Here is a 26228-nt window from a genome sequence, read left to right on the forward strand (position 1 = left end):
CCTCACGCAACAATTATGGAATGAGCAATAAAGCCGGCAGACCTTCGATGAGGCATGTATGAAGAAGAGAAGGTGCCTCAAACAGGACGATATCCCATTCTCAATGTTATGGCGTCCAAAAGCCTGTTCACATTGATGATCCGGTGGACGTAGCTTGTTATGGAGTCACCAATACTAAGATAAGAATAGGTTACCATCAAAGGTTATAACTGCATGTTTAGTGGACGTTATTACTTGATGAACGCTTAAAAAGCCAGTGTTTCAAGTCCCATCTAATAAAGAGTTCGTTTCGTTTAATCCTCCACAATTCCATGGTCGGTTGTAGAATTGTAGATACAAAAGCCTTTGTCATATTGACAACTAGTTGGACATTAGTTTTGCCCCCTTTTTTTCCTTGCATTTCATTTCATGATTTCCCCTCTCCAGTCTGTCGATTGTTCCACAATCTTAATATCAACTATCTTTTCATGGAGCTTAGATGCAATTTCTTTTTGATGAAAAAAAATGCATCTAAGCTCCATGATATCTTGGTACAGCACAAATATCTTGTTCTCAGCATTTCCGAGCATCCATAAAAGACTTACAAGTCTATGACATGAGGAAGCTTCTCATAAAGTAATGCAACATTCGCAGTTGCTCACAATCGAGTTTAGGTTGCGTACAGACAATGGTGAAGGTATCAAAAGATGTTATCAAATAAGTCATGCGGGTTAACAGAGTTATTGACTTGGTCCCCAATTGTGAAGCACTTGGTAGTCTGGTTATTTGGTCCATAATTTCCACAAGGTTTTCTGCTAGTGGGAGTTGTTGGAGCATAGACTTCCAAGGTTAAGTGGAATCTAGAGCAGATAGGCTTTGGTTGGAACCTAGTATCTCTGCTACGACTCTGGCTTTTTCACACCCGCACCATGGAAAAGTGAAGGCAAAGCTCTAGGATGTTGCACTTGTCTGCAACTTAGGCATTTGGGCGTCCTTGTCATTGTGTTCTTTTTTTTCTACCAGCAAGTACATTTTTCGGCATGCTTGTTTGAGTTTTTGGGTGATCTGTTCCCAGAGAGACTTTGTCAGGACTCCCAGATTACCCAAGTTTCTTCCACATATCTGTCCAATTAATGACAATAAATTGATGTGAGGGTGATCACCTTCCTCGGAGAATCCCAAGATATAAGATTAAAGCTGGTAAGCTAGGTACCATTTTGCATCACTTTCATGCTTTTTACTTTCACAAATAAAAGATAAGATTTTTTTTTTATTTTCTCTCTATTATAAGAAGTATAAATATATGTTATCGACATATATTTTTTAAAAACGAACGTGACAATAATGATTGAGATGGGCGAGTAGGGTAGTGGAGGCAAGTGTGGCGCTGGTGGTAGGTCTCATAGCCATATAGCAGATATGACAAAAAAATGGTGCTGGTGCCGTAGAGGCTACTTCAATTTATTAATTAATATTATTAATATATGCTAAAATTTATTGAGAAAGAGTTATTATGTGTATTTAAAATCCTTTATATATACATGAGCATTAGTAACTTCAATTCTTTTAGTGTTAAAGCATGACAAACGCAGGCTGGTGGACAACTGACATTATAACTATTACACACTGAAACTCAGAGCCATCTCATGCAAATCTTGAGAAAAAAATATATAAAATCCCTCATAATAAACACTACAGCGAGAAAGTTCCTCCTTTCCATGGAGTCCTATCAAATTGGCAGGGTGCATCCACTCCAAGCCTTTAATTTGGAGCAGACTTGACATACCACCATGCATCTGGTTTCCAAGTACCAGAAACATTGAAAAAGACCTCACTCTTTTTCTCTTTTGTCCCCCTCAATTTCAGGTGGAGAGCATAGGGGACGTTGTAGTCGTGTTGGCTAGTCTTCTCAGCCAATCCCACCAACCGAGAAGGGGCTCCAGGAGTCCACACTTCCAGCTCATAGCGGTTTATGTGGGCCATATTGCGTGTTGAGTTTGTCTTGGGACAAGCTGGCCTTCTGGAATCAAATAATGTGGTTGACTTGCGCTACGGGAACACTTCTATGCGTGTTCCTCATGTCCTCATTTTCTTTCGAGCTGTGACTCACAGCATATTGTTGTTGATTGATGAGGTTTGTTTATTTGGGTAATTAATCAATCTTCTCTCAAAGGATATATAGAGATCATTAGTCACTTGCAAAGTAGCTTAAATGATCAAATGGTCTTTGAAGCCACATCTGCGAGATTAATCTTCCTTAGTGGGCTATCATAGAGATAATTGAGGATAAGGAGAGCCTACATGGTTAAAAACGTTTGCTATTGTCAGCGAGATCGATCTCTTATCATGACCAAGATGGGGTGATGATGTACATATGATGATAAAAAGACTAATGCGTGACGTCGTTGAAGAGGATTCAGTGGTGTCGAGTAAGACCTGCATGAGTTCATTCTTCAAATCAAAATGGACCATCGACCACAATCTATGTTTTTCTAATTTAATTTCAATAGAAGTGCTAACAACCTAAAAGATATCACAAGAGGAATACTAAACCTTCTAAGCTCCATCAAGGAATTAGCATGGTCAAATAATGGCCTGTCAACCTGCCATCAGCTCTCCCACAAATCATGCCAAAAATCTTGGCTCAACCTCGTTGGCAGATAGGACTGACAACTTATATAGATACAGCTCTATAAATAGAAAAATTGGCTGATATCAGAAATCGTAGTGGAAGGAATTCATAGACTGGCAGGGCTAGATTGATGGCTTATAAAATCTATGCTCGCGAATCCCTAAAGAAATTCATCTGAAAGTCTTTAACATGACCTTACTCACATGTCTCCTTTTTTCTTTTCCTCCCTTTATCATCTCTCCTCTTCACTTTACAAGTTGGCAAAGGAATCCTATGTTCAGAAGCAAAGCAGGATTTCTTTTTGGCTCACAAAGTCGCAATAAGCAATTGCTGCCCAGCTTTGAAACTACAAGCAAGGCACCCACCTGACCTAAGAAAGCGATGACTTGGTCTTTTTGCAAAGTCCCTGATTGCTGGTGGGGAGTCTCACACAGAAGGGAAAAATGAAAGCTAGGACTGATAGGTGGAACAAGGGAGGCGTGCCTATTGAGCAATGGGGTACATGTTCATTTGCATCTTTCTTTGAATAGTACCACGGTCTGAAAAGATGGGCTGGATTGGATCTATATATCCCTCCCTTCAGTCTCTGTCTTCAGTGCATGTCATGATCATAGATAGCGTGCATGGCAGAGGTTTTGGGTGCTGAAAACTTCGCGGAAGCTTTGGCCAGTCGGAAAAGGGATGACTGCTTGGGATTCCACACCATTCCCACCAGCAACGATGGCAGGCGATGCAATTAGTCCTAACCAGCCAGCATCAACGTTTAATGCTCCCATATGAATGCTGAAATCATAGTTGGAAGTTGGGGGACTCGCATTACTTGCGTCCCATCCCAATTCGCTTTTGAAAATATAAGATTCCGTCTATGACAACCTATAACTTTTTTCGGTGGGTCTGAATTTGGTTGGCATCATTTTGATCAGATCCAAGTTGGCTGTGAGATCCAAGATTTTTAACCGAGAATCCGATTCGGGTCCGTGTTGGATCTAGGGCCTCTCAAGCTGACTCATCAACTTGACGACAACTGGTCATGATTTGTTCTTGATTAATTTCCTCTTCTTGTTTGGAAATGGACTGTGATTTTAGAACTTAGAAATAAGGATAAAATCTGGGTATAATTTGGCGAGCTTAATTAATTATTTCAATGATACAAATTGTAAAATAATTTACCAGGTTCTGAGTTCTGATTGTTTTAACATCTACAGGGTTATAAAATAATGCTCCTGTCATTTTCATAAAGGGATAAAAATCACATTGGACTTATTCAACATACTAATTATTGTACGCAGATATCTTTGTTTGAAAATAAAATAAAGCCATAATCACGTTGAAGTTAATAAAGCTACTGTAAACGTGGCCTAGCTGCAGAAGGGAGAATGCTGTGGGAACACTCACACACCCTAAAAAAGGAAAACGAGAATAGAAAGGGTACAGTTTGAAGCACATTGGAAAAGAACTGGAACAAGCTAATGACATTGAGATGCAGTGAAGTACACCGATCCTAACAGTCAAGGTCAACTAAGTGTAGCAGTCCATGGAGACAATGTTCATCCCCATCAAAAGTTTGGATAGATCTTATATCATAACCAGAGTTGAAAGATCCTAGACTTTCTGAAATGGCAAAATAGGTGCACCAAAACTTTGCAAATCAACGTAAGCATATTAAAAAAGAATCAACCTCAAGTATAAGCCATCAAACAGTATAACCCCTGCTTACGAAATCAAAGCCTTGGGAGGTTGTACCATCTGAACGAAAATCTACTTGTACGAATATATATTTATAATCTCCATAAATTTGAAGTTGGGACTTTGGATTGGGCTTTGGGCTCGGCTTAGCGGAGCTAAGAGTACCAAACCGGGTAGAAAGTCACGTGGGCTAGAAAATTTCAGGCCAGATGCAATGGTTGATCCACAACAAGGCCACCCTAATGGCCTAAAGCTGGGCTAAGCCCATTTCCATCCTCCCCTACTCTCAAGCTTCCGCTTTATGTAACACGTACGCCGAACTTTGGGCTGCTTTGGAGGACATCATCATCACCGTCATCCTGATGCTGGCTTTGTAATCAAAAATGAGGAGACCAAGTTCTTCTTGCTGCATCCTTTCCTGGGTTCACGGCTTTGTTGAACTTATGGCTACTCGGTTTGGGCTAAAATCAGCAACTCCAACCTTCCAATATGGAAGAAATTTTCCCTTTTTTTTTTTTTTTGGAGCCTCAGTGATTGTGATGACATAGATCAATGGCTTAGACACCTTCCACCATCCGGCATTTCGAAACATCAAGCCTATTTGCTCCTTGATGCTTTACTTCTCATGTCATCATGTTCTGCGTGAAGCCAATCAAGTACTAGATCATCCGGCCAATTTCACTGACATGAAACATTTTGGATCAAAATTTTTCCTCCCGATCTTGCTTATCTTATGAGAGCATATGCTACAGTGGCATGTCCTTCTTTCGAATGCAGCAATCTTTCATTCTCTGTTTACCAAAAAAAAGAAAGTTTCTGCTGTGGAATACAGCTCGATGATTTGAATATTGTGGTTCACTGGATCTCCATGTCCAAGGCCCAGATAACCCATGTCTTCATGATTTTCTTATTCTTACTTGGTTCCTGGACTCTTACAGGGTGAACCTTTACAGGACGGGAACTAGCCTACCAGCTGCACTGCTGACATGGCAGTCCTAAGAAGAGACACGCCATCCGCTTTTGTGTACTTCAAAATTGATGACACATCATGTAACGGAGCTCTTTTTCAGAATAATATAAAAAAAATTAATTATCAAAATAATTCAAAATCTAATTTTTTTACCAAACTAATACAAAAAGGAGAAAACGCCATTTTGAATGACATTTTTTTTCCTTCCACCTCATCTTTTTTTCACGATGGCATCATCCCAAAAAAAAAAAAAAGGAAACGCCTTAAAAACACCATTTTGAATGGCGTTTTTAAAAACGCCATTCAAAATGGCGTTTTCAATTTTTTCCATCAAAAAAAAAAATCAGGAAAGAATGGAATTTTTTTTTAAAATTTTAAATTAATAAATAAATTAAAATTTTAATTTTGATTGAAATTTAAAATATAAAGATTTGAATTTGTAATTCAAATAAAATAAATAATTTTAGATTTTTTTTCAAATTTTTTTTAAAAAAAGTCTAAAAAAAATCTTAAGAAATTTAAAAAAAAAATATCAAAGAAAATGAAAAAAAGAAAAAGAAATATGAAAGAAATAAAAATTTTAAATTTAATTGAAAAACACCATTTCAAATGCTTGTCAAAAAATATAAAAAATAAAATTAAAAAATAAAATATACCATTAAAAAATAAAAAATTTTAAAAAATTTAAAAAATAAGAATTATAATTTAAATTTTTAAAAAAAATTAAATTTTAAAGATTAATTGAAATAAAAAAATTTATAAATTAAACTTTAAAAAAATAATTTTTTTAAAATTATTGTAAAAAAATTATCTCAAGAAAAGAAAAAAATATTGTAAAAAATAAAAAATACCCTAAAAAAGAAAGAAAGGAAAAAAATAGAATTGAAAAAAAAAAATTTAAATTTTTACAATATTTTAAATTTTAAATTTAAAATTTTTTTCTTTTCTTTCTTTTTTAGGGTATTTTTTATTTTTTTACAATATTTTTTCTTTTCTTGAGATAATTTTTTTATAATAATTTAAAAAAAATTATTTTTTAAAGTTCAATTTATAAATTTTTTTATTTCAATTAATCTTTAAAATGTTATTTTTTTAAAAAATTTAAATTATAATTCTTATTTTTTTGATTTTTTAAAAATTTTTATTTTTTAATGGTACATTTTATTTTTTAAATTTATTTTTTAAATTTTTTGACAAGCATTTGAAATGATGTTTTTCAATTAAATTTAAAATTTTTATTTCTTTCATATTTCTTTCTCTTTTTTTTCATTTTCTATGATATTTTTTATTTTTAAATTTTTTAGGATTTTTTTAGACATTTTTTTAAAAAAAATTGAAAAAAAAAATCTAAAATTATTTTTTTTATTTGAATTACAAATTCAAATCTTTATATTTTAAATTTCAATCAAAATTAAAATTTTAATTTATTTATTAATTTAAAATTTTAAAAAAAAATTTCATTCTTTCCTGATTTTTTTCCTTTTTTTTTGGCGGGAAAAATTGAAAACGCCATTTTGAATGGCGAATTTTAGATTTTTTTTCAAATTTTTTTTAAAAAAATGTCTAAAAAAAATCTTAAGAAATTTAAAAATAAAAAATATCATAGAAAATGAAAAAAAGAAAAAGAAATATGAAAGAAATAAAAATTTTAAATTTAATTGAAAAACATCATTTCAAATGCTTGTCAAAAAATATAAAAAATAAATTTAAAAAATAAAATGTACCATTAAAAAATAAAATTTTTTTAAAAATTAAAAAAATAAGAATTATAATTTAAATTTTTTTAAAAAATTAAATTTTAAAGATTAATTGAAATAAAAAAATTTATAAATTGAACTTTAAAAAAATAATTTTTTTTTTAAATTATTGTAAAAAAATTATCTCAAGAAAAGAAAAAAATATTGTAAAAAAATAAAAAATACACTAAAAAAGAAAGAAAGGAAAAAAATAGAATTGAAAAAGAAATAAAATTTTAAATTTTTACAATATTTTAAATTTTAAATTTTTTTTCTTTTCTTTATTTTTTAGGATATTTTTTATTTTTTTACAATATTTTTTTCTTTTCTTGAGATAATTTTTTTATAATAATTTAAAAAAAAATATTTTTTTAAAGTTCAATTTAAAAATTTTTTTATTTCAATTAATCTTTAAAATTTTATTTTTTAAAAAAATTTAAATTATAATTCTTATTTTTTTGATTTTTTAAAAATTTTTATTTTTTAATGGTACATTTTATTTTTTAAATTTATTTTTTATATTTTTTGACAAGCATTTGAAATGATGTTTTTCAATTAAATTTAAAATTTTTATTTCTTTCATATTTCTTTCTCTTTTTTTCATTTTCTATGATATTTTTTATTTTTAAATTTCTTAAGATTTTTTTAGACATTTTTTTAAAAAAAAAATTGAAAAAAAAATCTAAAATTATTTTTTTTATTTGAATTACAAATTCAAATCTTTATATTTTAAATTTCAATCAAAATTAAAATTTTAATTTATTTATTAATTTAAAATTTAAAAAAAAATTTCATTCTTTTCTGATTATTTTCTTCTTTTTTTTTGTGGGAAAAATTGAAAACGCCATTTTGAATGGCGTTTTTAGAAACGCCATTCAAAATGGCGTTTGTAAAAACACCATTCAAAATGGCATTTTTAAAAATATTTTTTTTCACGGCATTTTTTTTTTTTTTTTTGGGACGATGCCATCGTGGAAAAAAGGGTGATGTGGAAGGGGGGAAAAAATGCGATTTAAAATGACGTTTTTTCCTCTTGCATTAGTTTGGTAAAAAAATTAAGTTTTGAATTATTTTGATAATTAATTTTTTTTTATATTATTCTAGAAAAGAGCTCCCATATAACGAGAATGAAAAATATTTTTTAAAAAAATTATTACAATATTTTGCTGATAAGTTTTAGCTGAATCAACGAGCAGCCCTCTCTGCTTGGTGGAGAACTACTGGACCTCATTTGCAGCTCCCTCGTTGTATTTCTCAAATAACTACATAATATGTATGCTGGTCTTTGATCAAATGCAATACCCAAGTTGTTTTAAGAAAAATTTAACAAGAATAATATAGAATATGTGTGACTGGAATGAGATGCCCGAATCTTCACGTCCATGAGGATGCTGACTGAGTGAAGTCCGAGGGAAGTATGGTCATTGGCTTTAGACTGGATCACAATTTACAAGCAGACAAAAGAAGAATGCACTGTTAAGATGTTGCAAGGCTCGCGCTACTGGATTTACCTAATCAACCTTTTCCTTCATCTATTTTCCTCAGTTATAATCTCTATATTTGTTGGGTTGCTTTCTATATTTTTGATCGAATGTCACCAGCTATGCGTAATAATTGATTCATTTTCTTAATAAATTTGTGAATAATTTTTTTTTAAAAAAATATTTTTTTAAAAAAATATTAGAATATTTTCTACACATAATTAAATATATTTATTTTTATATATAATAATGTAGTGCTATGTTAAACCTAAACTATAAAAACAGTTGTGAAGGACCTAAACTACTGTGGACGACCTCTGGCTTGTCCTAAAAGCAAAGTCCAGTTGAGCTAAATAGAGCTAGGAGTCAAACCAAGCTTGAAAATTTGTATAGGTTGATTGGTAAATGAAATGTTCCAACAGTAAGCTCGCACGTGAACAAATAGAAGCGTGGCTCAACTTGATGGGAAGTTCATTCAACTTTGGTTTAGAACACAAAAAACAAACTTCATGGACATAAACTGTCACGCCCTCGATCCGAGATTGTGAATCGAGGGTCATGGCAACCGTCGCATACTCATAGAAAATTCTTCCCATAAGTATGCAAGGCATCTTATCATACTATCCTAAAATATCAGCGAAATAATTAGTCAATAATTTAAATCCAAAATATAATGATCTAAATTTTTTCTTTAATGTCTCAATAAATTCAACAATGATTAATAGTCCTTACATCAAATTCAATAAGACTTTCAACCGAAAATAAAAGTATAGAGATTTCTGCTTCTGATCACTCTTCCATTCATATCTTGTATCATTTTAATTCCTCAATATCTATAAAACCAGTAAAATAGAAGGTAATGAGCTAGACAGTCCAGTAAGCAATGATCACTTTTCAACAGATTTTATCAGGTATTTAAGTAAATAATTATTTATAGAAAATAAGCATATAGAGTTCATCAATTTGAAATCAATTTCAATTATGCAACATAATTCATACCAAATTCATTTCTTTTTCGAAAATTCAAGTTTCTTTCCAGATTTTAATTTCTTTCGTTCTTCAATTCTTTTCGTCAACCATGAGCTATTACCATATTTTTTCTGTGGTAGGGTCATAACACCGCGTATCTTCTTGCGGTGAGCTGCAAATCATCTGGCAGCAAAGTCTTTCGGAACCACTGGTCTCTCTGGCGATGTAAACCCTCAGGACAAATCAATTACCAACGTATATGTCTCCATTGACAGGGTCCTTTATATAGTCAGGTTGTCAATTCATAATGTTTCTTATATCATAATTCTTCATAAATCATATTTCATATTCTAATTTTGATAATAAAACATATAATCATGTAGTATCAAAATCAATCAATATAATGTATCATGGAATCAATATGTTCAATCATGCTTCATCATAACATTTCAAATAAGATATTTTCATAACAAAATATCATTCATCCAATTCATGCATCGTTTCACAAATCACGTTAGAAAAATATATTATAATTTATCGATAAATCTAAAAAAAATAAAATATTACTTACCTCGAACACATTCCAATAAATCTACATAATTCTATAAATTTTCTTTCAAAAATTCTGTTCGTAGATCATATCGCGATATCCCATGATCAAACATCCACAATCCTATACAAAATCAATTTCAATAATTAGAAAGAATATGAATACCGTATTTCAATGGTTTAGATTGGATCCGATCATCTAATTTCATCTAATCAAAATCTAATTAGGATCTAAACGATCCAAAGTTCGACTATCAGATCAAATCAGATTCGAAGTGATAGGACCGAGGTTTCTTCATCGATTTCATAAAATCAAGTAGAGAGAGACAATTAGAGAAGAGAGAATTCATGAGGTACAATTCGAATTGATCAGGTGACACAATCTAAAATTACGATTGGTCCAATATCTCGATTGGTGAAATCAACATGATCAAATCAAGTCATGGCTAGATCGAAATCATAGATGATCGAATCTAAAGATTTATGGTCTGATTAAGGTGGGTGCCAGTACGCTGTCTGACAATCATGGATCAGGATTCTTCATTAGATCAGAAATATTAAAAAAAAATTTATTGATAAATCAATCAAGAGAGAGAAATCGATCGAGAGAGAAATGACTTTAGAGAGAAAAAATTCTAAAGAGAGAAAATTTTAGAGAGAGAAAATTCATCTTGGACTCCTCAGACGATATGATTCAATAAATTAGATCGATCAGATCAAATCATGCTAAGATTATCATGTAGATAATTCAATAAAATCATGAAAAATAGAATCTTAAAAATACCTAATCTGATTAAAGTGGGTTTCGGTGTACCGTCCGACGATCATAGATCAAAAATCCATCACGAGGATCATTTAAATTCATCATCATTCTTCTCAAAATTTTTAAAATCTTAAGAGAGAGAAATAATCTAGAAAGAGAATTCTAGAGAGAGAAAATAGAGAGAGAAAGTTCAATTCTAGAGAGAGAAAATACTAGTTCAGGCTGAAGAAAGAGAGGGAAGAGAGAAAAACTCTCTTTCTTATATTTTATTATTTATATCATTATTTATTAATTTATTCAATAATTTTTTTTTCTTTTTCTTCACGGAAGAGAGGAGAGAAAATCCTATTTATTATTATTATATTATTTTTTTTCTTCTTTTTCTTCTCTCTCTCTTTTTTCTTTTTTTTTCCTTCTTCTTTTTCTTTTCTTTTTCTTTTTCCTTCTTCTTTTTCTTTTTCTTTTTCTTATCTTTTCTTTTCTTTTCTCTCGGGCTCCTTCCTGGCCGAAACAGGGGATCTTAAATCTCCTCATTAGAGTTTCGACCGACGGCGTAGCCAGCGTGGGGCGGCCGTCAGCAGGAGGGGACGACCCAACGACAAGAGAAGGGCCAAACCGATTGATGAGGGACAATCCTAAAAAGAAAATCAATCCTAATAATCAAGCTCTCTTCTGTTCATCAACAACAAATCACGTCCGGCCAGGGGCTCATTATTCCCAAGACAGACAGTATAGTTGCCTATACTATACTCAAGAGGCGTGATTGATTGATACGAGACTAAAGCGAGATCAATCTAAATGATACAGACGAATGCCATTCGAGAGATCAATAAACAATTAGTAATAGAAAATTTTATAAACAGATAGCAGAAATTAAACATGCTCACGAGTAAATGCAAAAAAAAGAAATAAGAATGGAATGAGAGAAAATAAAATATTAAACCCGTGAGAAAATCCAAAAAGATGATAAGAATCCGGATCGTGGTAGTTAAGAAACTACTCTGATTAGGGCTCTTAATCTTTTAACCAAAACAGATCCATCGATAAAGAACTAAGTCTTTACCAACATCGGATTAAAAAAAAAATCAAAGATCAACTGTTAAGGAACGAAGGTCCTTGACAACATATGATCTGTAGAATAAGAAATCACTCCTCTCAGCACGACAGATGAAAATTCTGGAGGAGACAGATCTTCTCTTGACGGAATGGGCTTGCGTAGATAGATGGTGGAGTCGATCAGAGTCGCAAGAACACTGAATCTTAAGTAGAAGGAATAGGATAGAAAGTGGGCCTCACACCCTCCCCTTGTGGGGCGATTTTGGATCTCACACCCTCTCCCTCTCGGAGCGATTGACACAAGTATTTGTGGAGTTTGTAAAATCATTTATTATTTTTCTTTCATGAAAGATATAAGGATTTATATAGGACTTTAAGGGTCCTATTTGTTTAGGAATCTCTTATTTTTACAAGAAAAAAAATCAACCCTCCACAAAAAAGTAAAGCATTATAATCTACCATAGGAAAGAAATCAGCCTTCAACAAAATAAGTAAGTAGCCAAGAACTCTTAAGAAATTCTAAAGAAGAAATAGAATTCCATGTGGGTGCTTGATGCTTGACACAACTTGGCATGAGCACGGCACATGCTGGCATGCATATTTCTTCTCTTGGCATGTGGAGAGTGGTGGCTCCAAAGGTGACGTGGACAAATCCAAGTATGGCCCTATGGACCCAAAGCCAAATGCATTAAAATTTATTGATCGAAAATAAATAACTGAAGTAGAATCAATTTAATGAGGCTTCTTCGATCCAAATCGAACTTAAATTATGTTACCGATTTTTGATGGCTCTGGTGTCCGCACCAATTCTCCCGGGGTGGAAAAAACTCGACCCTGTCGAGTATGGGTCGATTCCGCTCTGGTGACGCTCAAGTAGATCGAGATCAATGCGTTGCAGCTCTTCTCGAGTGATCCAGGTATCTTCAGACTCCGATCGACCTCGCCATCTGACCAGATACCGCTGATAGCCTCGACTCCGGGTGGAAAGGATCTGCTCATCCAAAATTCTCTCAATCTGATCGTGTTTTGCTGACATTTTGGCTGGTGGACACTCAGGGATAGGTTCGCTCTCAAAGGTTGGTTCAAGCTCAAATGGCTCACTAGGTATCCGAATTGGTTTTTTATAGGCGACAAGATCTGTAATGTTAAAAGTAGAGCTAATTCCAAAATCAGAAGGTAGGTCCACAACATATGCATTTGATCCGATTTTTTTTATGATCTTAAACAGACCTGCTCCTCGGGCATGTAACTTCTTCACGGTTCCGGGAGGAAATCGTTCAGGCCTCAATCGAACCATCACATAGTCTCCCTCTGCAAACTCTTGAACACGTCGATGAGAATCTACATTCTGTTTATAAACTTTATTACTCATACTAATTTTTTTACTGATCTCTTTATGCAGACTCTTGATATGCTGTGCCAATGACTCTGCAGATTCAGAAATTCTAGCATGCATGGGTAGTGGGATGAGGTCTATTGGTTTTCTAGGTTGATATCCATGAACTACTTCAAAAGGACTCATGCCAATGGACCTATTAACAGAGCTATTATATGCAAATTCGGCTCGGGGCAGCAAAAGATCCCAGTTACCCATATGTTCCCCAATCAAGCAACGCAAAAGATTTCCAAGACTCCTATTAACCACTTCGGTCTGACCGTCTGTTTGCGGATGATAGACAGAAGAAAACTTTAGTTTTGTGCCTAAAAGATGCCATAGGGTTTTTCAAAAGTAGCTCATAAATGTAACATCCCTATCAGAAATAATGATTTTAGGCAATCCATGTAGTCTAACAATCTCATCAAAGTATATCCTTGCAACTTTGGACGCATCAGACGTTTGGCAACAGGGCAAGAAATGGACCATTTTTGAAAATCTATCTACAACCACTAGAATAGAATCATGCTTCCTGGCTGTCCTAGGTAATCCCAAAACAAAATCCATACTAACATCTTGCCAAGGACAGTCTGGTATAGGTAAGGGTGTATATAAGCCGGTGTTTTATTTTCTCTGCTTGGCCACGGCACATGTTCTACATTGGGCAACAATTCGGGCGACATCTCTTTTCAAGCTTGGCCAAAAGAACTGGGCTTCTACCAACTCTATAGTTTTATTCCTACCAAAGTGTCCAGCTAATCCTCCAGCATGTAATTCCCAAACTAAAAAATCTCTCAAAGATGTACGGGGGATACACAGCCTAGTTTCTCTAAATAGGTAACCATCCTGAAGGGTATATTCACTACATTCTCTAGATGGCCCCTTACGTAAAGCGGTAAGTATGTCACCAAAATCTGGACACTCCTCATAATTTCCTTTAATCTTATCAAAACCAACCACTTCTATACTAACGGTGGACAGCAAAGTATGACGACGACTCAGGGCATCAGCAGCATGATTCTCTACACCTGCACGGTGTTTCAAAACAAAAGTATAGGCTTGCAAAAACTCGACCCACCTACCATGTCTATGATTCAATTTCTTTTGAGAATTCAGGAATCTAAGGGCCTCATGGTCAGAGTACAAAATAAATTCTTGCGGTAGCAGGTAATGCCTCCAATATCTTAAAGCTTGAATTACCGCATAAAATTCCTTATCATAGGTAGAATACTTGAGTTTAGAATCGTTAAGTTTCTCGCTAAAGTATGCTACCGGATGACCTTCTTGACTAAGGACACCACCAATCCCAACTCCTGACGCATCGCACGCTACTTCAAAAACCTTAGAAAAATCAGGGAGACGTAAGATTGGGGCATGAGTCATCTTGTCTTTAATGTCTAGAAAGGCTCTATTGGCTGCCCTAGTCCATTCAAAATTTTCCTTTCTAATGCAGTCAGTGATGGGAGCGACTATGGTGCTAAACCCTTTTATGAACCTACGATAAAAAGTTGCTAATCCATGAAAACTTCGCACGTCATGCACACTCTTGGGCACCGGCCACTCAACTATTGCTCTAATCTTTTCAGGATCAGCAGATACACCATTGGGGGTAACAACAAAACCTAAAAAGATGATATGGTCTGTCATAAAAGCGCACTTCTTAGGATTAGCATACAAGCTTTCTGTTTTAAGAACTTGGCACACTCTTTGGAGGTGATCTAAATGGTCTTCCCTAGTTCGACTATAGGTCAAAATGTCATCAAAATATACGACTACAAATACTCCTATAAATGATCGTAGTACTTGGGTCATCAACCTCATGAAGGTACTAGGGGCATTAGATAATCCAAATGGTATCACCATCCACTCATATAAACCATTTTTTGTCTTGAAAGCAGTTTTCCACTCATCTCCCGATCTAATCCTTACTTGATGGTAACCACTCTTAAGATCGATCTTAGAAAAGATAGTGGATCCGGCCATCATATCTAACATGTCATCTAATCTAGGAATGGGAAAGTGATACTTAATGATGATCTTATTAATGGCACGGCTATCTATGCACATCCTCCATGTACCATCCTTCTTTGGAGTCAGTAGTGCAGGAACCGTGCAAGGACTCAAACTCTCCCTCACAAATCCTTTTTTTATCAGCTCTCCAACTTGTCTTTGTAGCTCAGCATGCTCATTAGGGTTCAACCTATAGTGGGGCAAGTTGGGTAGGGTAGATCTAGAAACTAAATCAATGGCATATTGAATGTTTCTCATAGGCGGTAAGTAATCTGAAAGATCCTCAGGAAAGACATCATGAAACTCGGCAAGAAGGCTAGCTACTTCCTTAGGATAATCCACCTTAGAATCCTCACGAACTTCTCTAGCAACAAGCATCCAAACTGGTGATCCTTCACTCATGATCGTCTCTAATTCTTTAGCACCTATCAAATTGAGGCTTTTCTTCTTAAGATTTTCTTTTGGTCCATCGCCTATCTTTCTATTAGTAGCCTTAGGTGGGAAAGAATTAATCGTGATCTTCTTACCCTGATGAGTAAAGCTGCAGGAGTTGGTACGGCCATAAATCGTAACATCATTGTCGAATAGCCAAGGCCGACCTAATATGATACTTCCGACTTCCATGGGTAAGACATCGCACCACACATGATCCTGATAGGAATGAAGCTGGATGGGCACACGGCATCTAAATTTGATGGGAATAGAGGAGGAATCAATCCAAGACACACGGTATGGACTAGGATGATCTACAGGAGTTAATCCTAATCGCTTAACCGTGTCGGTGGAGATGGCGTTGATACAGCTACCGCTATCAATGATCACCTTACAAATTTTATCGCCAAATTTTATGAAGGTATGAAAAATAGAGGTCCTACGCCAGTCTTCACTTTCCTTAGTTTGGGCTAGGACATACCTAACGACTCCAAGCCTAAGGTCTGACTCAGGTGTGGCATAACCTAGGATGTCCTCAGTACTCTCAAATTGTTCGGCTAAATCTGGATCCGCTTCATAAACTTCCTCCTCAATATTTTCTAGAGTTTCTCCTTCTAATTCTTCTACGAATAATGATCGGTTGGGGCATTGTGCAGAAGTGACCGTAACCATGGCACTTGAAGCAATGAGATCGAGAACTACTTCCTTTTGATAACTCTCCTATAACTCTTTTTCCTTTATCTTCTTTTCTCCCAATAGGATTTGTAAGTGGAGGTCTGTTACTAGGAGTTTGATTAATATTAGGTCTCGATCCAGAAGGAGTTACTCGGTTGGGTTCATGACGACGGAGAGTCGAATATCTAGAAAATCTTTCAAAATCTAAGGCAAGTTGATAAGCTTGTTCCAACGTGGTTACCTCTCGCAGAAAGAGCTCACGCTGAATATCCTCTCGTAATCCAGCTCTAAATCTAGATAAGATAACAACTCTATCTTCGGCTACTCCACATCTCATGAGATATTCATCAAATCTCGTGATATACTCGGTGACTGATCTATTCCCTTGAGTAAGCCTCTGCCATTGATCTAAAAGTCTTTGTTGGTAAGAGGTGGGGAGGTACTTCTCTCTGAGTTTTTCTTTCATCTCATCTCAGGTTTCTATCGGATCTTGTCTTCTCTGATTGAGAAGACGCTCAACACTTTCTCAATAAAATCGGGCTTGCCTCACCAATTTCATCCTAGCAAACCTAACTCTCCTTGCTTCAGATATTTCGTACCATCCAAAATAGTGGTCCATACCTGATTCCCAATCTAGGTACTCTCTCGGATCTAGACAACCATCAAAACTTGGAGCTTCGACTTTCACATTTCTAAGAATATGCTCATCTTGATCGAACTGGTTATGGTGCGGACGTGCCCCTATAGGTCGATCAAGTTCTAGATTCCTACCTCTTTGTCCTATAGGTAGTCGGGGAGACTCAGGTTCAGGTTGTTTCTGCCTAGCTTCGTCTAATATCACTATTCTCTCATCCATGGCTTTCATAAAATTTTTCATTTCATCAAACTTTTCAGTCAGAGCATTAATGATGGCTTCTATATTGGGATCCATATTGGTGTTGGGTGGGAAAGTAGGATGTTGGTACCAGGTACCTGATCTAGTGGTCATGCAACTCTAAGATACAGAAATAAAGTGCAATAAAAAATTAAAATACTTGAAAGTAAAGTACGAAATTTAGAGTGCAAAAATTTAACTTGTAAAAATTTAAATTGCTGAATTTAAACTAAAGCCCTAATCAACCTGCTCTGATACCAAATTGATGCGGGACAATCCTAAAAAAGAAAATCAATCCTAATAATCAAGCTCTCTTCTGTTCATCAACAACAAATCACGTCCGGCCAGGGGCTCATTATTCCCAGGACAGACAGTATAGTTGCCTATACTCTGCTCAGGAGGCGTGATTGATTGATACGAGACTAAAGCGAGATCAATCTAAATGATACAGACGAATGCCATTCGAGAGATCAGTAAACAATTAGTAATAGAAAATTTTATAAACAGATAGCAGAAATTAAACATGCTCACGAGTAAATGCAAAAAAAGAAATAAGAATGGAACGAGAGAAAATAAAATATTAAACCCGTGAAAAAATCCAAAAAGATGATAAGAATCCGGATCGTGGTAGTTAAGAAACTACTCTGATTAGGGCTCTTAATCTTTTAACCAAAACAGATCCATCGATAAAGAACTAGGTCTTTACCAACATCGGATTAAAAAAAAATCAAAGATCAACTGTTAAGGAACGAAGGTCATTGACAGCATATGATCTGTAGAATAAGAAATCACTCCTCTCAGCATGACAGATGAAAATTCTGGAGGAGACAGATCTTCTCTTGACGGAATGGGCTTGCGTAGATAGATGGTGGAGTCGATCAGAGTCGCAGGAACACTGAATCTTAAGTAGAAGGAATAGGATAGAAAGTGGGCCTCACTCCCTCCCCTTGTGGGGCGATTTTGGGTCTCACACCCTCTCCCTCTCGGAGCGATTGACACAAGTATTTGTGGAGTTTGTAAAATTATTCATTGTTTTTCTTTCATGAAAGATACAAGGATTTATATAGGACTCTAAGGATCCTATTTGTTTAGGAATCTCTTATTTTTACAAGGAAAAAAATCAACCCTCCACAAAAAAGTAAAGCATTATAATCTACCATAGAAAAGAAATCAGCCTTCAACAAAATAAGTAAGTAACCAAGAACTCTTAAGAAATTCTAAAGAAGAAATGAAATTTCATGTGGGTGCTTGATGCTTGACACAACTTGGCATGAGCACGGCACATGCTGGCATGCATATTTCTTCTCTTGGCATGTGGAGAGTGGTGGCTCCAAAGGTGACGTGGACAAATCCAAGTATGGCCCTATGGACCCAAAGCCAATTGCATTAAAATTTATTGACCGAAAATAAATAACTGAAGTAGAATCAATTTAATGAGGCTTCTTCGATCCAAATCGAACTTAAATTATGTTGCCGATTTTTGATGGCTCTGGTGTCCGAACCACCGGTGGTCGGCGGTGACCACCGGCATCGAAAATTAAAAAAAAATGGGCAAAAATAAAGGTTCTTCCGCAACAAAATCCGGCGACTCCGGTTGCCGGCGAGTGTGCACACAGGCATGGGAAGAAAAGGGGAGAAGAGAGGAAGGGAAGGAGGCTTACCTCCGACACCGGCGAGACTTTTCCGGCGAGCAAATTGGATGAGCACAGGTCGGTCTTCCGCGGTGGTTTTCCGGCGATTGCCGCCGACTGGATCTCGGATCTTTGGTGGAAGGGAGAGAGGAGGGATCTCCTCCTTAAATAGAGCCAGAGGAGGGATCTTTTCCGACTCCGATTGGGAGCTCTTTGGGAGTCTTCTCCTCTGTTTTTTTTTTTTTTTTTTTTGGACTTTGATGGGTTGGGATTCTTTACTCGGGCCGGGCCATCACATAAACTGTCAAAGCTTAACTCAAGCTCAAATACTCCTTTTACCAAACAAGACAAACTTGAGTTGCTTACCACTTAATCTGGCTGGACTTATTTCTACTTCAAATTATATGATGCTAAAAGTAATAACATACGTTGGACTGATAAAGAACATCATGTTCCTATCTAGGGACCCTTTGCCGAAACTAAACAAAAACCTCAATCACAGAAGAGAAACAAATTTGCTATGATACATATGCTAGAACTTACTCTCAGATATTCCTATTCAATTGACTACAAGCCCTTACTTTTGCACATTTACCTTCACTTATGCTATGTATTAAGGACCAGTATTCAATTAGTGACCCTTTCTTTAATGGCTTAAGCTTTTAAGGTTTAAAATTAGCAAGGGTGAAAGTGGAGTCCATGGTTTCAAATCTTTGTTCAAACAATTTTTTTTTTTTTTCCTTTAACTCGCTTGTTTAGAATAATATAACTAAAACAGTGTTATGAAAGAAAACAATGGTAATAATGAAAAAATAATGATATTGCCTTCTACTTAGCACCCATATTAGAACCGCCAATCATCAATTGTTAAGAGGGACATCAACCTATGCAGACGTGGAGTGATTTGGCAGAAAGAAGAACACAAAGTCACAAATTAGAAAGCATATAATTTTAAATAAAAAATAGTGCTTCTTAACTAAAAGAGAGTTTCTGGCCTGTACCGTTGTAATTAACTTCGACAGCCAAGGAAATTTTAGTTTCCATTCATTATTCTCATTGCTTGGAAATTTCATGATTGGCTGGTTCCTTCCAGAAGCTTCACAGCTGGACTTGGACCCTGTCCTCCTGTACCTCATCATGTTCTCCTCCAGCCAATTCTAAGAACTTTCGACCCACCCGAATTCTTACTTCAACACCTGATCCTAGCCGTTTGATTCCTGATGGACGAGTGCCAGCTCACCACAGCTATGTTCATAGAATCTCCAGCAAGGCGCATGTGCTCTCCACGTTCGAATGTACCACCGTATTAAAAGAAAGGGAAAAAAAAAAATCAACAATACAAATTCTATTTTTTATTAAGATTATCTGGACTTAACCAACGACCACTTCTCATCACTCGACCGGTCCGCCGGTCACGTAGCCGTCACCTTTTTGAAAACTCTTTCAGACTCCCCAACGGCTAGTTGGACTTTGTCACACGTCTCCGAAACCGACAACGTTTATATCCGCAACAAGATTGGCCGTTCGATCACCAACCTACGGCAGTCCTGACCGTTCCTTTTCTTTCGGTTCCCTCTCCAAAGTACCAAAAAAGACGTCAGATCCCTCCAAGAAAAGAAACGCGGAAAACCAGAGCTTGACGGAATCCAGCCTTAGCTGACGCGTGGACACCTGCTCCACCCACCGAACACAAATTCGGCACCGCCCAAACTCCATCGGACGACCCAAAAACAACCGACTCCAATCGGGAACGTTTCCATTTCAAACCCACCAAGCCACTGACCAAGCACCTACCGTAATATTAAAATTAATATGACCTTATTTAAGGATCTATAAGTGTAACGGCCATGATTGTCGAGTGTTACTTATCAAAAAAAATTGATCGTCCCGTGTTCCCAGCTGTCACTTTTATATACATTTAAACCAGTATTAATATCTTTGAATATTTTTCCATAATAAAAAATAAAATTTCTCATCTTGCAACCGCCATTTCCCATCCTCCACCTCTATAAATACCCTCAAGACCCCCTTGATATTTCCATCGATAGCTCGACGCTAGTACCAGCCGTGACCATAGTTTCTCTCTCGATCTCCTGCTCTGTTGCTCTCGCTCTTGGGAAAAGATGGCGATCTCCTCCATTCGCTTCTCCGTCCTCGCTCTGACGTTCGGATTACTCGCGGCGGCTTCCTTCGCCCAGGCGCCCGGAGCAGCCCCTACGAGACCCCCCACCGCCGCCCCAACGAGGCCTCCCACGGCCGCCCCCGTTAGCCCTCCGACCCCAACACCCTCCCCCGTCTCCCCGTCACCGGTTCCCGCCAGCAGTCCCCCGACCTCCACCCCGATACCCTCCCCCGCTCCGGGCGCTTCCCCTCCGGCCCCTCCGACCGCCGCCACCCCCTCGAGGTCTCCCGCCGGCTCCCCGCCCAGCACCATCGCCTCCCCGTCGTCCCAGCCCCCCTCCGCCCCCGGGGCTGACAACGCCGCCGCGGTGCCCGTCGTCAGCTGGATCGCGGTCGCCGCCGCGGTCGCCGTTGCTTGCGCGTTCTAGATCCGTGCGATCTCTCTGGCGCTTTCTTCACCGTTGATTGTTGATCATGTGACCATACTATTATATTGTTTGTCTCCTCTTTTATTCTTTTTTTTTTTTTTAATTTTTTGGCACGCATAGACATGTGACCGATTCAGCTGAGAGTAGTGTGATGCTCGTTGTACCTTCTTTTATTATTATCAGTTTTAGTGATTCTTTCTATTTTTTTTTACCATTACACCCTCCTGTTTAATCTGGTATTTAATATTTTCATCTGATGTGGATGTGCGAGAAGGGTAAAATGGGAATTTGGACCCGTTGAAAGGCGCATTTTAAAACAGGAAAGCGGGAATATGTGAGGCTGGTGCCTCTTTGGTTGCGGACCTTGGAAGTTGGAATTGCGTTTCTTTGCTTTGCATGCTCCCCCACCCATTTGAAGAGCACCTTATTTAAAAAATATTTTAATTTTATTAAATTGAAATACATTAATCTTTTCGACGAATATGTCATAAATAATGATGAACAAAAATGTTTAACAATTTTTTTTCATTTAATTTGAGAAATCTAAAATATCAGAATAATTTATAAATTTTGAGAAGTATTGTTAATATGGTCACTCTAGACGAGTTAGCCGACATTAAGAGGGTCTTCGGGCTCAGAATAAATTTGTACAACAAAAACAAATTAATTTGCTTCACAAACAAAACCTGAAGATACGTATTGCATGCTATACGGTTGGGATTGCGTCCCTATCAACTATAGTTTTATATCCTAGCATGATCCACGTTGCCGAACCTCAACGCGTATCGGGCATAAATTTCGGATGGCCGTCAATTAAGGAATGTCGTGGTGCAAGATTTTCTTGGGAGGAAAAAAAAAAAAACTTAGTTTGGTTTGGCCACCCAAAAAACATAAAATGTAAACAAAACAATATCTATCACCAAATCTTTCTGCTTTAAAAAAAAAAAGAAAATGAAAGTTAAAAAAAAAAAAGCAGATCTCCTGATAAACGCAATCTTCAACATTAATCTCTGTAGTGCATCAGTCACAATTTTGGAATACTTTGATTGGTATAATGATTTGAGATTTAGGTAAATTCAAAAAAAATGTATATGATCCTAGAATAATTGAATAGTTTTGAATCAATTCATTTTTAAAGAATAATTTGAAGAATCATACTATCAAGAAAAAACTAAAAATAATACAAGAAGTTTGCTATGGGGTATGCTGATATATCAATAACTTTTAGAGAGAAATAAAAAATAACAAAAATGAAAAAGAGGCAATCAAAAAAAAAAAACCTACCGCATATCGATCTTGAAATTTTTTTGTTTATATTTTAATCTTTAAATATTTAAATTTATATGCTAATTTTTAAATTACATTAGTTAGACATATCAATCAATATTGGAGTCTTTTTTTTTTTTTGATACAAATAGGTGGTCACACCATTTTAGTGTGAAAGCAATCCAAAGAGTCAAAGTATAAAATATCTTTCAAAGCTCGGGGGCAGGTGTTGTCTCACCGCCAAGTCTAGTCTCCAAAATATTTGGCAACAAAGGAGGCAACCCAATCCATAGCACTATTAGTCTTTCAGTAAACATGTTAAATAGTCATCTTGGTGGATCGGTGAAGGGATCTTGAGATGTCGCAGAAAAGCAGATGAATATCCAGATGCTTCGTCTCATCCCGGATATAAGCAATGACAGTAGCAGAGTCATCTTCGATGAAGATCCTCTCAGTTCGCAACTCTTGTCTCGCACAGATGAATGCCCACCTAAGCGGCATGAAGCTCAGCATCAGAGATGATCGGGTCAAAGAGCTATAACCCTTCTACTATAAAAAGCCTAGCATTTGGACTCCGGATAGTAAAGCCCGAATCACTAGCTATGCCATCTCTAATATTACCATCAACGTTGACCTTGACAAACCCCGAGGGAGGGGGCTCCAATGAAATGAAAAGGCATAGCAAAGGAGTCCTAGGATCTCGAGATGGCAAGGTTCGAGTCAACAGTATCAAAATGGTAGTACTCCATAGCAAAGCAGTAGACTCTGTCCAGCACAAGCTGCATTTGCACAATCTCGACTTCGAGTACAAGGATATTCTCGGACAATCAAATCTAATAAGCAATATATGCCATTCTACTGCTCCCGAGTGAACCCTCAATCATGCTCTAACAGATCGCATCCAGAAAAGGTGAAAGCCAAGGGCAACTAGTTGTCCCCCATAGCTGGCCAACTACCATCCGTCAAATTAAACTCACCCTCAGATAGCGAAGAAGAGTGTGCTCCATCGACTCCTCCCCCAGCCCACAGATTGGGCAGAAAGTCGGAACTTCCATACCTCTATCTCTGAGAAGTGTTCGAGTTGGAAGTCGATCCTAGACAACCTTGCAAAGAAAGAGCCTGACCTTGGGATGGGCAGCCACTCTCCAAATCCATGCCATATCTATCCTCCTGTTAGGCACTGGTCTATTCATATCGACGAGCTCCCTAGTCGAAACCTTAGGACAGTAAGATCACCCCCATATCCTCAAGTCCTGACTTTGATGGACAAAAATCAGGATGGTAAGAATCCTATCAGCAAGCTGCAACCAAACAGGCTGGTGACCTCCTAAGCCCTCCAACTCCTACCATCAGTAGTGGTCAGATCATAGACCTACAGATGGTCGTCTACCTCAATGCTGATGTAGGTTGGCCAATAAGAGTCTATAAATTTTTCTCTTCCTATTATTCCTTTTATCTTTTCTAGTTTCTTCTCTTGTCCTTTATCCTTCTAAAAATATCCAATAACCACTTTTTAAATCATTGTTAGGTTTGTTTCGAGAAATTGTATCTTTTGGCCAAACAGTAATTTTTGAAAAAAACTATGTTTTGATGTCAAAAATTACTTTAAAATAAAATAATTTTTTATTTGGTTGTTAATATCCTAAAACTGTTCTAAAATTATGGAAATAATTTAATGCATATTTGTTTGACAAATCCAAAAGCTACTTTTGATTGACAAAATAATAAAAAAAGATAAATATCTAAAATTATTTAGATTTAAAATTCTCTATTTTATTTTTTTCTCATCATTTGTTATATTTTTAAAATCTTAATAAAATATAGGATAGGTCTCCCCTCTCTATTCATCAAAAAATAAAAAAATAAAATATCTATTATATTTTTGTCTAAAATTTATGTACTAACTTTTGTATTTCTTTCGAAATTGATCAAATGGTTATTGTAACTGAAAGATTTCATCCATTATTACATGTTCCCATGCGAATGTTCTTTAAAAGATTGACATTCTTGAATCGGCATGTCTATTAAATAAAGGGAGAGGAAGAGAGTGTTAATTCACATGAGCTCGGTAGTTCCTATCGAAGCATGAATGAGAACTCTTGGATTGGTGAATCATATGGAAATAGAGTGGAAATCCAAAAAAGATAAAAAGCATGGTCTTCGTATTATAAGATAGGGATGGAGATAAAAGAAAATTAATCTGAAGAAATAATGAATCTTGATATACAAAAAAGTCAAAAAAAAAAGTATGTGAATGGAGATGAGAGGAGACTAATTTGAAGTTGAACAAAAGAAATTTAGATGAAGATGAAAGAAGATTAATCTAAAGAAAAAAAATTATCCTAATGCACAAGAGAGTGAAAAAAAGAGATGTGGATGTCTTGATACACAAAATAATCAAGAAAAAAGAAATATGAGGGTGATGAGAGAAGATTAATCCGAGATATAGATAAAGATGAGAGAAGATTAATCAAGGATATGGAAAGAGATGAAAGGAGATTAATCTGAAGAAAAAAAATTTTAATAGACAAAAAAGTAGAAAAAAGGACATGCAAAGGTTACTGAGAGGATAATGTATTATTTTCTTAAAAAACTAACTTTCCACAAATGCGATATTGAGTTTACAATGCTACATCTATGAGAAGTGGGAGGAGGTCAAATTTATGTAAACCATATTTTGAAGGATCTTAAAAATGATTCAAAATTATTTTTTAATTATAGTCAAACACTTAAAATTCTGCTTTTAAATTCGGAATTACTTTTGGTAAGTATAAACATGCACATAGTAAATAATGATATAATATTTGATATGTGCTTTAGGAGATTTAAAATTCAAACTTTCATACTCTACCATCATATAAATATTTAATCCAACCATTGTTAGCTAAAACCAAGGCATGTACGCGCAATGATTAATTATTTTGTATATAGTAATATGCAAATAAAAGAATCAAGTGATTAATATGCAAACAAAAATGTTTGGACTAATATGCAAAAGATAATTATAAAATTTGGGGTTAGATGACCTAAATATCTTGACAACTTAATAATTTAACTTATATCAAAGAATATACCACCAATTATCAATTTTGATTAATTAGTTAGACCATAAGGACTTACATATGATAGGTTATACAATTCTACAGATTATTACATATACAAAAAACTAAGAGTTGATATAAAAGATAAACTAAAGTTGTACAGGATCTCCGCGACCTAAAGGCTAAAGGCAAAATATGCATGCTTTGTTTTACTCCTAAGAATTAGATTACATTGCAATGCATCGTGGTTGCACTCTTTTTGTCAATATCAAACATATAGATGATAACAAAATTCTATATCCAAAATAAATAAGTAAAACTCTAGTAAGATCTAAATTTAAGAAATAATTAGAACCAAACGTAGAATCTATCTACACACCATATTAAAGGGAGTCCAATACTCTCCCAAAGTGCCAAATTTCAATGGCCATCCGTGCCACGTCCATTTTCGGGAAAAAAAAGAAAAGAATGACAATATTTTCAGGAAAAAAATCTTATCTATTTAAATAGAAAAAAATAAAAAAAAATATTTTTTATTGCAGCCGATTCTCTGT

General features: G+C 35.7%; 1 protein-coding gene across 1 annotated transcript; it reads left to right on the forward strand.

Moving 5' to 3' along the window:
* Window positions 1-20845: 20845 nt before the first annotated feature.
* On the forward strand, window positions 20846-21576 carry LOC105041432 (uncharacterized). The gene has a single exon (XM_010918405.4). The coding sequence runs from the start codon at window positions 20942-20944 to the stop codon at window positions 21365-21367; it is 426 nt and encodes a 141-aa protein (XP_010916707.1). The 5' UTR covers window positions 20846-20941; the 3' UTR covers window positions 21368-21576.
* Window positions 21577-26228: the final 4652 nt, after the last annotated feature.

This window comes from Elaeis guineensis, chromosome 3 (genome assembly GCF_000442705.2).
Source record: "Elaeis guineensis isolate ETL-2024a chromosome 3, EG11, whole genome shotgun sequence".
Lineage (NCBI taxonomy): Eukaryota > Viridiplantae > Streptophyta > Magnoliopsida > Arecales > Arecaceae > Elaeis > Elaeis guineensis.

Coding starts and splice junctions, on each gene's coding strand:
- LOC105041432 (XM_010918405.4), top strand. CDS start 20,942: ATGGCGATCTCCTCCATTCGCTTCTCCGTCCTCGCTCTGACGTTCGGA.